The sequence below is a fragment of the Hyla sarda genome, chromosome 6 (genome assembly GCF_029499605.1).
Source record: "Hyla sarda isolate aHylSar1 chromosome 6, aHylSar1.hap1, whole genome shotgun sequence".
NCBI classification, from domain to species: domain Eukaryota; kingdom Metazoa; phylum Chordata; class Amphibia; order Anura; family Hylidae; genus Hyla; species Hyla sarda.
In genome coordinates, this window is record NC_079194.1 from 136,179,816 (window position 1) to 136,192,899 (window position 13,084).

Below are 13,084 nucleotides of genomic sequence, written 5' to 3' on the forward strand. Positions count from 1 at the left end.
GCTTTTGGGGTAATGTCCCTTTAAATTCAGGGTAGACCATGAGTGCATGGTTTCTGTAACAGATAAGTTAGCTAGCTACTGAAGTTTCCTAGTAAAAGCAGTAACTACATATATGGGGCCCCTGATTTTATTGAGGACCACAGTCAAGGGCTGTGTATCGGTGTCAGAAGTGAGCAGCTATGGGCGTACTGATCCAAGCAGCTGCCCTGCACTCGTCACTCTCCCTCCTTGCTCTGTGTCTGCTCAGTTTCTCAGAAAGACACGGTAGAGCGTTTCCTGGTAAACCCTGTGTTCAGCGGAAGACGTGGGAGGGGGGGGGGGGGTTGATAAGTCTCAGAAATATTTGTGTGTCTGTAAAGTGTAACCCTGCCTAAGGGCTGAATGTGGAGAAAACAGATTTACCGGAGGAGAAATTGGCAACGGAGAGTGTGGAATAATACAAGATTACCTGAGGGAGAGACGGCAAAGATGATACAACACGAGCAAGCAGAGGATAGCACTGTAGGGATAGGAAGAATCAATATGCTCTTCTGATAACGCCACGTCACATCTGATCCTCTAACAGCATCCCCCCCAAAAGAATCCAAATTGTCTCCAGAATATAACAGTCTTGGGTCTTTTGTCAAGGTGTTACAATATCTGTTCAGTCATTTCCTAACTGTATGTTTTCTCAGAAGCCTGGGTGACAACCCATATGGGTGCCATGAAAGCCCTGGGTGGGGCAGTTACTCAGCTTTCTTGCAATGCTAAATAGAATAATGTCCCTATTTACATACTAAGCACGGTGTATATATACATGAATACCGGGGTGGATTTGCTGTAGAGGAGTCTAAAGCCCTGTTCACATTAGAGAACACTACAGTACTCCCCAGAATCTGTGTTTATTTCACACAGAATTTTACAGAGAGAATAAGCATTGGAAAAAGAAATCCGATTGAATAAATGGAATTTTGCAGAAATAACTAACATGTCCGATCTCTTGGTGGAAAATCCACAGTCCGAACTATTTAGTTCAGCTTCATGTAATGGACGTTCAGGGCTAAATTTCATCTAGAAATTCTGTGGAAAAATTCCATAATGTGAATCCGTAAAAGAGCCGGTAATGTTACTGTATACAGGCAACATTTGAGTGTTGTGGATGAGCACCTGGATAGACTGCAAAAACTATGAACACAAACATTTCCCCAAAATAAGCCACCTATCAAATTTACTAATATGGTGACCACTGGTCCTGGAGGCCAGAAATAAGTGATCGGATACAGCTAAAAGGGTTAAAGGAAAAAAATAACATCAGTTGTAAGAAGCCATGACTATTCATATATTGCTGCAACTTCATTGCCTTCACTTTATTAACCCTTGGTGCTGCACAAATGTTCATGTTTTATTCTGACGTTTCCATCTTTCCATTATGCACATTACATGTTTTTATTCAAGCTCAAGTAATGCTTTGGAGATCCCCTTTAAGCTAAACACAATCAATGAATTCTTGGATAATTTAAGTTATGTCATCAGTGAATATTGTAATAAAAGAAAACAAAAATCCCAGGAATTGCCTAGTACATTCCAGTGCTGAGGAATTGATTGATATTGATATGATGGGAGTTTTAGCTACAGCTCAGTGGTTATAGTAACATAATGATATAAGAATGTACACTATCCCTTTAATATGGATGTGCAGGGGATGTGCCTACTGCTGCCTTAGTGACTTGAACCTGTCCTTTGCAAAGTAAACTACAATAAATGACGGTCTTAATATAAAGGAGCCCTGCCCCTTTGAATCTGCAGTTATTAAAAACCACCCTTTTCTGATAAATCATAAGCAACGCTGTATATTCTGTAAAATCATGAGTAATGCTGTATAATAAAGAATGTTGGATAACAACCAATATGGCCGCCATTACATCTCCACTGAAGATTGTTGGCACCCAGCTTCCAAAATGGTAAATATGCACACATGTCATTTAGTCTAGGAAAGGCAAGTGTCAGTTCTTGTAACAACAGACACATTGGCTGTCACCCAGCTTTTCCTAGAGCCAGATATAACTAATTAACAGCTAAATAGTATTAAATATAACAACTTGACAGAAGAGGTAAAGGCATTAAAAACAACAGGACAACCACGATAGTAAGAAATCCTATTTATTGTCATCTCCAGGAGCCTGACGGAAAGAACCCTCCTGTGTCTTCACAACATAACCACTAATGTGCAGCTGTACCAGCCTTATCAGAATGCAGCAGAAGTTTAGTGTCTTCAGGCATCCACAGTGATCTGTCCCCTTACAGCGACCAATCAGCGACTTCGCCCAGTGAACAAGTCCAGACAATAGACATGCTCCTCTTGGTCTCTTTGGGTTTAGTAGTTACAGTGTATCTTGATGGTATAATCCACAGCTGGCACCAGTTCTATCACAGTAAGGGGGAAGGTGAACCCCTGCAGTGACTCCTAGGGGAATCCTGCATTGACAAAAAATCAACAAAGTATAAACCCCTCCCCCCTGAAAAAAAAACAGCTGGATGTTGGAAATATTATAATAAATATGATGGTTATATACAATATTGGACGTATGGCACCCTTGGCGGGAAGTATGTGTAAGTATTGACAAGTCCTGCCCTCAATGAATCAGAGCTTGAATGGGTATCGCTGCAGATATTCAACTATTCTCCTGGGTAGGGGCAGTTCTGTGAGGTCGGACCCAGGCACCACGCTGCGGTTTATCTGCAGCCGGCAAAGGTGTTGCAGACTCGGGCTTTCTCCACTTCGATAAAGGGGTCGTAAGAGTTTGAGGTGCACTGCAGCCGGCTCTTTAAGGGAGGTGGGTTCCAGGTTCGATTGACTGGCTGGGTCCTTAGTGCTCTCGGAATTACAGGAGGAGACATAATATTGAACCAGGCTGACAACATCAGGGAAGGAGAGGATACGTGGCTTAGACAGCCAGTTAGAATCCAAGCGGAAGAGACTGTCCGAATACTCAATGCGGACGTTCGTGGGTCCTCGGTTCGTGCGCACAGATAAAGTAAAGAGGTAGCTGGGATGAGTGCTGTCGCGCACCAGGAAGACACCTTCTGCCATTTTCTGGAGTCTCTGTTTGGCTTCTGTGGCGGTAATTGGCCCCCAGTACCAACCTAAGATGGGGAAGAAAGAGCAACAACATGTAGGAACTACAAAGTCAGGTTCATTATTCCAAAAATAATGTTAACTCTTCATCTCTGATGGGTTATATCTAGTTCTAGAGAAGCTGGGTGACATTCTATTCAGGTCCTGTAGGAGTTGTCACTCAGCTTTCCAAGACTTCTGAACAGCAAATTTATCTAGTTATACAACTGGTGCTCCTGCCTAACTAAGCCAATTTGATATTCAGGGCTTCCCAAGTGACAACTCTTATGGAACTTGGGCAGATGCAACCAAGAAACGTCTTAAATTGTTAACAGCAGCTTGACAGAAGACAACGATGGCTTTGCAGCACAGAAACTTGAATTTAAACAATTTGTAAAATGTGCAAAAAAATAAATAATTCCAACATATTATGTTAAAAAAATAAAATCTAAGTTTTCTTAGTTACTACACACAGAAATGTGGATTTTCAAACATTTCTTTTTTATGTTAGTCGGCAAGGTAATTGTAAAAATAAAAAAAATAAAAAAATCCAGGATTTTGGGGGTTAAATACAGAAATAATTTGCAGAGCAAATTTTTTGTTGGGTCTATATGACGCTATTAATATGACAGCCGTGGCTTCAGTACCCCAAACACTTTTGTATCGTTTTCCAGCTTTGTAAACGTGGCTGCTTACTTCTCTGAATGTATCGAAAAATCTGAGAGTGTCTGACTGTCAAATGAGACAATAAGACATGAGAAAAATAACGTGGAATATTTTTTTAAAATTGTAATCATGTTTTTTTTATGAATATGTTTTTTACTGCGTCATAACACATAGAGACAGACCTCGTCCTCTGCATCATGCCAGGTTTTGCCGTAATGTCATCTGTCATGAGCCATACCCTGCGGCAGCTCCTACAGACACCGATCATCGTAAAGATTTTGTTTACAATTCTCTTTACTTTGAAGTTGTCACTTTAACTCTTAAATTTCTACAATCTTAAACAAAAAGCATTTGGGTCACTACATTTTAAAGTGTCGTCATATTCCAATTATTTTTGTCTAATGTGCCTATAAGTGTTATGTCAGTCATGTGATCAACCAGTAAACAGGAAATATGCCCAACATGAGGTGCCAAATCTCACCACTTCCACCCATTTTACTTGTTCTGATGGCAATGATGATTACACAATAATAGATTGTCAGTTAAATTTAAGGTACGTCACAGTGTAGATCGTTGTTTCCCAACCAGTGTGCCTCCAGCTGTTGCACAACTACAACTCCCAGCATGCCCGGACAGCCTTCGGCTGTCCGGGCATGCTGGGAGTTGTAGTTTTGCAACAGCTGGAGGCACACTGGTTGGGAAACACTGGTGTAGGTATAGGAAAAAGTTAACTGTAGCTTCAAGGGACACTCCTTTTCTATGAATACGTCCTCTCTTTAAATATACATTGAAAGAGATACCACGATTTAAAGTTTCGCCTTGTCTGCAGTTCTGGGATCTTACCTGATTCTCGGAGATAGCAGAAAGTCTTGGCAATGCAGAGCAGATCTTCCTCCGGGTCTCTCACCGTGTTCTGGGGAGGTGGCTGCGGCCGCTGGGGCTCTACTGGTCTTGGGGTCACCTCAGGCACATTCGGTGAGTGCCCCGGACAGGCTGGAGGGTTCAGGGGGTGCATGACTTGGTCGGCTGCAAAGCCCGGGACCCCCACACAGGATGACGGTCGACAAACCCTCTGCTCTGCCAACAGGCTCTGTGGACTGGAATAGAGAGAGAGACGTTATACGCACGCAGATCTAGGGGACTTTAGTGCATCAGTGGCAATAGTTTTCTACGCTAAAGAAAAAAAACATGACGTGTGGTGTCCTTCGGAAGAACACCATAATAACTAATGGCATGTCACATTCTGTGCCCGGCACTACAGAATAGGTCTGCGCTATTGATAATACAAAAGTCGTCTTACCCTCTCACACAAAGAATCATATCCGTCCAGGAGGAGCGGAAAGGCATAGGTGTCCCACCGAAGAGAAGGCTCAGTACCAGGGAAAGGGGGCAAAAGTCCAAAAATAGAATCCTTTTCTGTTAATTGTCTTCTGACAGGTACTGTGTTCAGTGACAGCACACAATGTATCCTGTCCGAGCGGCTGGCTGCTATCTAAACCTGTGCAGTCGCTGTGCTGCTTCTATATATAGTTGTATAGGGTGTGTGTGTGTTGTCCCAGTGTAACAGCAGAACCCAGCTAATATATTTCCAAGAACTTTCCAGGAAAAATGGGCTGAACTATGTAAATCCACCAATGACAGGAGGCCGGAGGAGGAGTGGTCACATTCCTACTGCCAGCCCTGGGAGGGGACAGTGCCTGCTGTCCTCAGACGCTGGGGTGATAGGAAGTGCTGCAGAGCAAGGCAGCCAGCCGGTCTTCCTGCAAACAAGGCTCAGCTGTCATAGAGGAAGAACACTGCAGCAGAAAGGGTTAAACTGGCTTCTACTGACTCTAGAAGGGTTAATGCTCTACTTTTTTTTTTTTCCTTCCATTTCCAGGGATTTTATTTGATTCCAGAAATTCCGCTGGACATTTTGCATCTGCTGCTTTCCTGCAGTCATTACGTGGTTACACAGGCATGTCAGGCTATATTTAGCTAGACAAGCAGCAGAAGTGGCCTCATGTCTCATTCCCAGAGCTTTGGGGGTGTTGAGAGCCTTAGACCTCACAACAGAGCTGCTTCATGCGGCTTCATGAAGGGTCGAAGCCCCTGGGAGCTGGTGTAGATGGTGCCCTGTCATCCACTGCCTGACCACTAATGACATCATGTCGTTAATGCTATGATGTCATCTTGTTTTGTAGGGTCTGTTCCTCATAATGAATTGCCCATTTGTCAGGTGGCATCAATAGGTTAATTGATGCCAGTGTATGTAATAGACTAGATTGTGACCTCATTGAGGACAGGGAGTAATGTGATGGCAATCTTTTCACAGCACAATGGAATATTATGTCTTTATATAAGCAACATAAACAATTCTTCTTCAGTTATCTGGATTTGTTAGGGTGCATTCACACTATGTTTAGCTAATACGGTCAACAGATCCAGCAGGGAAATGTCAAAACCAGCCGCTACCATATCCTCGCCGGACCCGGCCTGAATTGTGGTATATGGTGGTAAGCCGCAGTTTTCAGTCCAGCAACAAACCCGGATGCAGTGCAAAAATGAGCCAACCGGGGTCACTACCTGACTCCGGTCGGCTCATTCAAATAATTGAGATGTGGGCCGGGTCCGGCGGGGATATGGTAGCTGCCGGTTTTGACCCCTCCCCGAATTCGGTAACCATATTAGCTTTTATGGTGTAAATGCATCCATACTGCACTCCTGTGTTGTGGGGAAGCCTTAGGGATCCAGTACTTGTACGAAAAAGAGATCAGTAGACATATCCTTGCTGGGATCAGTTACAGTAGGTGTTCCCTGCAGCACCATCAAGGGGAAATCAAGCAGTTCCCAACGCTGTACCCATTCAAATCAAAATGGTGTTCACCCAGGAGAAAAATGTGTATCTTCTCTGAATTTTGTGGTTTCAATGTATCAGGGCATAATTAAAAAACACCTGGTCCTTTCAGGGTCTTAAAATGAGGTAAATACAATCTCAGATGAACAACACATGACAAATATCATTATATATTTAACAAAATCAGGCCAAAATACAGAACAGTGTGAAACATTATGTACACCCTTGTGGCTTCAATAGGAATTAATTGAACAAAACAACTTGGCACTCGCTTCAGTAGAATACATTTTATTTAATTTGCAATCCATTAAACAGATAACGTTTCGGTCAGCTTGTGACCTTCCTCAGAACTGGACATGATCGCGGCCTCATGCCGTGTGATAGGTGTGCGACCTGTGACATCCAGCGACCAGAGGTCGCACACCTATCACACGCCATGAGACTGCGATCATGTCCAGTTCTCTGCAACAATACTGATCTGAGGAAGGGCACAAGGTGACCGAAATATTATCTGGTTAAAGGGGTACTCCCGTGGAAAACTTTTTTTTTTTTTTAAATCAACTAGTGCCAGAAAGTTAAACAGATTTGTAAATTACTTCTATTTAGAAATCTTAATCCTTCCAGTACTTTTTAGGGGCTGTATACTACAGAGTAAATGCTTTAATTTTTGGATTTCTCTTCTGTCATGACTACAGTGCTCTCTGCTGACCTCTGCTGTCCATTTTAGGAACTGTCCAGAGCAACATATATTTGCTATGGGGACTTTCTCCTGCTCTGGACAGTTCCTAAAATGGACAGCAGATGTCAGCAGAGAGCACTGTGGTCGTGACAGAAGAGAAATCAAAAAATTAAAGCATTTCCTCTGTAGTATACAGCCCCTAAAAAGTACTGGAAGGATTAAGATTTTTAAATAGAAGTAATTTACAAATCCGTTGCTGCCGTGGCGCTGTGTCTGCGGGCGGGTGCGGCCCATAGACTGGTTTGAGAGGCATTGGGGCCGCTCTGCCAGTGGGTCGCTCCCCCCCCCCCCCGTGGGCGCCTTTGTCGCGGCGGTGGTGGTCGCCGCCCGGTGCTACGCCATTTTATGCTAGGGACGTTAGGGACCCACTCTGAATAGGTGGCCTTGACATGGCGAGTGGGCTTGTACTTTTTGATCAAAAATGTATACTAACAACCTGTTAGTTTTTGATATTGTGCTGAGAAGCAATCAGATCATTATACAAGATTGTAGATGTGCGCCATGTCTGTATTCTACTCAAATTCATATTGTGATTTCTATCCTTCCTTTTTTTTTTTTTTGTTTGAACATGTGCTGCACTCTTCCCCACCCCCTCAGCCCAAACCTATATAGGTGGTAATTAGCCACACTAGGGCCATTTCACTCCTAGCTGCCTCCCACCTCCCAGTCTGACTGGGAGAGCAAGGTAAGTGAGCCATTACACCTTGTTCACACTGGTGTGGTGCGGGGCGTCGTCCGTTGCTGCCGTGGCGCTGTGTCTGTGGGCGGGTGCGGCCCATAGACTGGTTTGAGAGGCATTGGGGCCGCTCTGCCAGTGGGTCGCTCCCCATTCCCCTCCCCCCCCCCCCCCCCCGTGGGCGCCTGTGTCGCGGCGGTGGTGGTCGCCACCCGGTGCTACGCCATTTTATGCTAGGGACGTTAGGGACCCACTCTGAATAGGTGGCCTTGATGTGGCGAGTGGGCTTGTACTTTTTGATAAAAAATGTATACTAACAACCTGTTAGTTTTTGATATTGTGCTGAGAAGCAATCAGATCATTATACAAGATTGTAGATGTGCGCCATGTCTGTATTCTACTCGAATTCATAATTTACAAATCTGTTTAACTTTCTGGCACCAGTTGATTAAAAAAAAAAAAAGTTTTCCACAGGAATACCCCTTGGATTGCAAATAAAATAAAATAAATTCTACTGAAGCGAGTGCCAAGTTGTTTTGTTCAGTTGATTTAAGGAGTGGGATCCTACTTGCGCACCGCCCTCTCAGAGAGTGCCGTATTCCTCTACTTTCGCTAGGAATTAAGGGAGTAAGTAGCAGCCAAATTCTTCCAGTCAAATAGCCTACATTTAATTGATCATCAGATAGTGCAGTCACCTCTTTAAAAGCAGAAGTTTTGGTCTGGACCATTCAGGCGTGTGTTAAAAGTTAGTGTTCCTAAACATTCACCCAATGTCTGAATGCTGACAAGGGCATAACTATAGGTGGTGCAGAGGAAGCAGTAGCATCAAGGCCCTGATGCCTAAGAGGGCCCTTCCCCATAATAGACCAGTATTATAAATGGCACATGGGGCCATGTTGCAGATTTTGCATTAGAGCCTAGAAGCTACAAGTTACGCCTCTGAGCACTGCTGTGCACTTCACTGTCTTAAAACTTGCAATCACAGAAGGTCTCAGGACAAATGTTTTTTTTAAATGATAGTAACACTTTATGCTTACAAAGTTGTATCTGAATAAACCACAAGAGTTCTGGAACAATAGGGGGAATTTATCAAGGGATTTAAATGTAACCAATCATCAGATTTTACCCTGAGCGTTATATAGGGTAAAATCTTTATCCTCACCATCCCTGTGGACATTACTGCTTACAGGGATGGTGAGGATGTGAACTCATAAACTGCTCCCCGCCGCACCCGTAAGTAGTCCCCTGGGCGGGGAGCTCCTCTCACCTAGTCCCGTGTCTTTGGCCGGCTTGATTGATGGGCTGCGTCATCGCTCTGCTCCGTCTGCTTAGTGAGCAGAGCGATGATGTGGCCTGTCAATCTAGTGGAGGGGGCGTCGCTGCCGGTTGAAAACACGGGACTAGGTTAGAGGACCTCCCCGCCCAGGGGACTACTTACGGGCACGGCAGGGAGCAGTTTATAAGTTCACTTTCTCAGCATCCCTGGGGCCAGGAGCATCCCTCGGGGGATGATGAGGATAAAGATTTTACCCTATATAATGCTTTGCCAAGCGTTATATAGTGTAAAATCTGATAATTGGTTCCATTTAAAAGTCACTCAAAATGTCGCAAATATTTCCAAAACACCACAAATCTACGCCAACCATGACCTGGCTTATAAAACTGCCTTTTTTGTTTTTGTTTTTTTCAAATCAACTGGTGCCAGAAAGTCAGACAGATTTTTAAATCCCTTCTATTTAAAAATCTTAATCCTTCCATCAGCTGCTTTATGCTCCACAGGAAGTTGTGTAGTTCTATCCAGTTTGACCACAGTGCTCTCTGCTGACACCTCTGTCCATGTCAGGAACTGTCCAGAGCAGGATAGGTTTGCTATGTGGATTTGCTCCTACTCTGGGCAGTTCCTAAAATGGACAGAGGTGTCAGCACAGAGCACTGTGGTCAGACAGAAAAGAAAAACTCAACTTCCTCTGTAGTATACAGAAGCTGATAAGTACTGGAAGGATTAATTTTTTTTAATAGAAGTAATTTACAAATCTGTTTAACTTTCTGGAGCCAGTGCATATGAAATTTTTTCCACCGGAGTACCCCTTTTACTCAACGTTCCCCTGTTGCGCCGCTATAGCTCTTCAGACCTCCGTTCCCAGTCTCCTTCCTTCTTCCGTGTGACCGGATCATCACACTGCAGTCAGCTTATCGCCTTCCGCTGCGATGTCCCGCCTCAGCCGGTGATACGCTGAACGCAGTGTCATGTAAGAAGCCCGGGCAGCAGGGAGAAGGGGGGGCCCAGGCTACTTACATTTTATTATGAAAACCAAACCCCCAGTCACCTAGGTGACGGGGTATAAACCCCAACATGTGTATTAAAAGAATCCAGCACGGTCCCACAAAATTATTATACTCTCCTTTATGGAAATTAAGGAAGTCCAGGCCTTTATAAACAATCCAGAGTTTGCCTCTTTGGAAACTAAACTCACAAAAAATCTAGAGACCTTCAAAAACGAACTGAAGGAGAAAAAACACAACAAATACATTGGGGATTATACAGATTTTGCCAATGGGAAGGCATAACTTTACCCAATATAACTCACGTCAATGTCAAGATACTGACACTTCAGGGACGGAGGAATTCTTCTCTGACAATAGCAGCTCGCGAGGCAGCACTAAGAGAAAATTTAAAGGAGGCAAAAATAGGACACACAAAAAGGCCCCTTATTCTGGTAACCCTAGAAGTGGACAAGCATGGTCAGAACCTACATCAAGATCAGGGCCCAATGGCTCTACATCATTTATAGCCTACAATACAGGAATATGGGTGCACTACTGTGGTAGATGTACACAATGACATTGGCTATCCCTCAACACTGATGTTAAAATTGAGACATTCGCCAGTGTATCCTTATATGAAGGACACACCAGAGCCCGCACACCAACGCCAAGGTTTCTCAAATTGGTGCGAGACCTAACGCTAATCCTACCTGTGCTTGATAAGCAAAACAGGGGCCAGTGGGCAATTACGGCAGAATTCGGTTGACTCACAACTGTGAGGCCAGGCACCCATATTAGCCAACTCAGGTGGGGCTTGCAGCTTGCCTCCCTCCTCCCATTGTATGTGTGCTCAGTCACGCTGGAGGGTATCTGGGAGGAAGTTGTGAGTCAACCGAATTCTGCCGTAATTGCCCACTGGCCCCTGTTTTGCTTATCAAGCACAGGTAGGATTAGCGTTAGGTCTCGCACCAATTTGAGAAACCTTGGCGTTGGTGTGCGGGCTCTGGTGTGTCCTTCATATAAGGATACACTGGCGAATGTCTCAATTTTAACATCAGTGTTGAGGGATAGCCAATGTCATTGTATACATCTACCACAGTAGTGCACCCATATTCCTGTATTGTATTCTAATTGTTACACATCCACACCGTTTATCTGGTGTAGGATTCTATTGTGGCACTTGTAGTCCGCTGCAGGCATCCTCCATTGTATGCATTTTTATGCTGGGGATCGCCCTTAGCAACGGACTACAAAGGCAGGATCTGCTCCCCCAGTATAAAAGCACAACCGCATTTGGGGTTGAGCACCTCCAGCCATTTGAGACCACGTTTTTTGTTGTTTGTTTAAATTTTATATTTTGAGGTGTGTAAACTCCAAAATTAATGCGCCTTGAATATCTACCAGGCAGCATTAAGGTAGCACCTGTGAGGCCAGGCACCCATATTAGCCAACTCAGGTGGGGCTTGCAGCTTGCCTCCCTCCCCCCATTGTATGTGTGCTCAGTCACGCTGGAGGGTATCTGGGAGGAAGTTGTGAGTCAACCGAATTCTGCCGTAATTGCCCACTGGCCCCTGTTTTGCTTATCAAGCACAGGTAGGATTAGCGTTAGGTCTCGCACCAATTTGAGAAACCTTGGCGTTGGTGTGCGGGCTCTGGTGTGTCCTTCATATAAGGATACCCTGGCGAATGTCTCAATTTTAACATCAGTGTTGAGGGATAGCCAATGTCATTGTGTACATCTACCACAGTAGTACATCCATATTCCTGTATTGTTACACATCCACACCGTCTATCTGGTGTAGGATTCTATTGTGGCACTTGTAGTCCGCTGCAGGCATCCTTCATTGTATGCATTTTTATGCTGGGGATCGCCCTTAGCAACGGACTACAAAGGCAGGATCTGCTCCCCCAGTATAAATGCACAACCGCATTTGGGGTTGAGCACCTCCAGCCATTTGAGACCACGTTTTTTGTTGTTTGTTATCATTTATAGCCTCCTCTGTGTCACAACCCTTTCAATTACAGGGCAACATGATGAATACGCAAGGAGTAGACCCCTTCATGCCCAATTTGGCACAAGGAAATCTAACATATCCCCCAGCGAGACATCCAGGCTCAAAATCATTGTCACAAACTACAATGACACGTTTTTTAGGCCCAACGGCACCTCCCCAGTTTCCGACAGGGGCAGGCAATAATACGGGTGGTCTACTGATACCGAATATTTCGGCAACCACACACACACATTGGGCCAATAGAGATGGATCTGAATGCAGACGAAACTTGTGAGTCTATCCAGGTACCATGTGATAACTCATCTAACACTACGGAGTTACAGATTATCAATTTATCCCCTCACTCCCTTTCTACTGATGAGATATCATTACTTAAGAATGGTTTACCCTTCACTCCCACACCCAAATGTGACACCTTCGAGATATAAATTTGTTTATATAAACTATGTTTACATGAGTGGCACCAACTACATACCAATTCTACTCTGACAACTCAAAGTAGTGAATTGATAATGAATGGAAGCTCTGGAAGATCTTCTTCTAGAGAATGAGGTGGGCTCTAGGGGGTGTAACTAATTTAAAACCTAAATGCAGAGTTACACCATCTATCTCACAGTATGGAAATATTGACACTTTTGTCAATTTAGGGAGATTTAGAATATTAGAACTGCATATAACACGGTACATTCAAATTTGACTCCAGGTGAACGTAAAGCACTGGATGACTTGAAATGTAATAATGACATTATATTAAAGACCTCTGATAAAGGGGGAAATGTTGTTATTTAAGATA

The 13,084-nt window shown here is 44.1% G+C and overlaps 1 protein-coding gene across 4 annotated transcripts in view; it reads right to left on the reverse strand.

Moving 5' to 3' along the window:
* Positions 1-453: 453 nt before the first annotated feature.
* Positions 454-13,084, reverse strand: part of CISH (cytokine inducible SH2 containing protein) — an 87,988-nt gene continuing 75,357 nt past the window's right edge. For 3 of the 4 annotated variants that reach the window (XM_056525160.1, XM_056525162.1, XM_056525163.1), the window contains exons 2-3: positions 4,604-4,857; positions 454-3,123 (exon numbers count right to left, since the gene is read on the reverse strand). In XM_056525160.1, the coding sequence (XP_056381135.1) occupies positions 2,621-3,123; positions 4,604-4,857 (757 nt within the window). In that variant the 3' untranslated portion in view covers positions 454-2,620. Of the gene's footprint in view, positions 3,124-4,603; positions 4,858-5,060; positions 5,754-13,084 lie in introns of those variants that run through there. The other variant, XM_056525161.1, reaches the window with a different exon arrangement.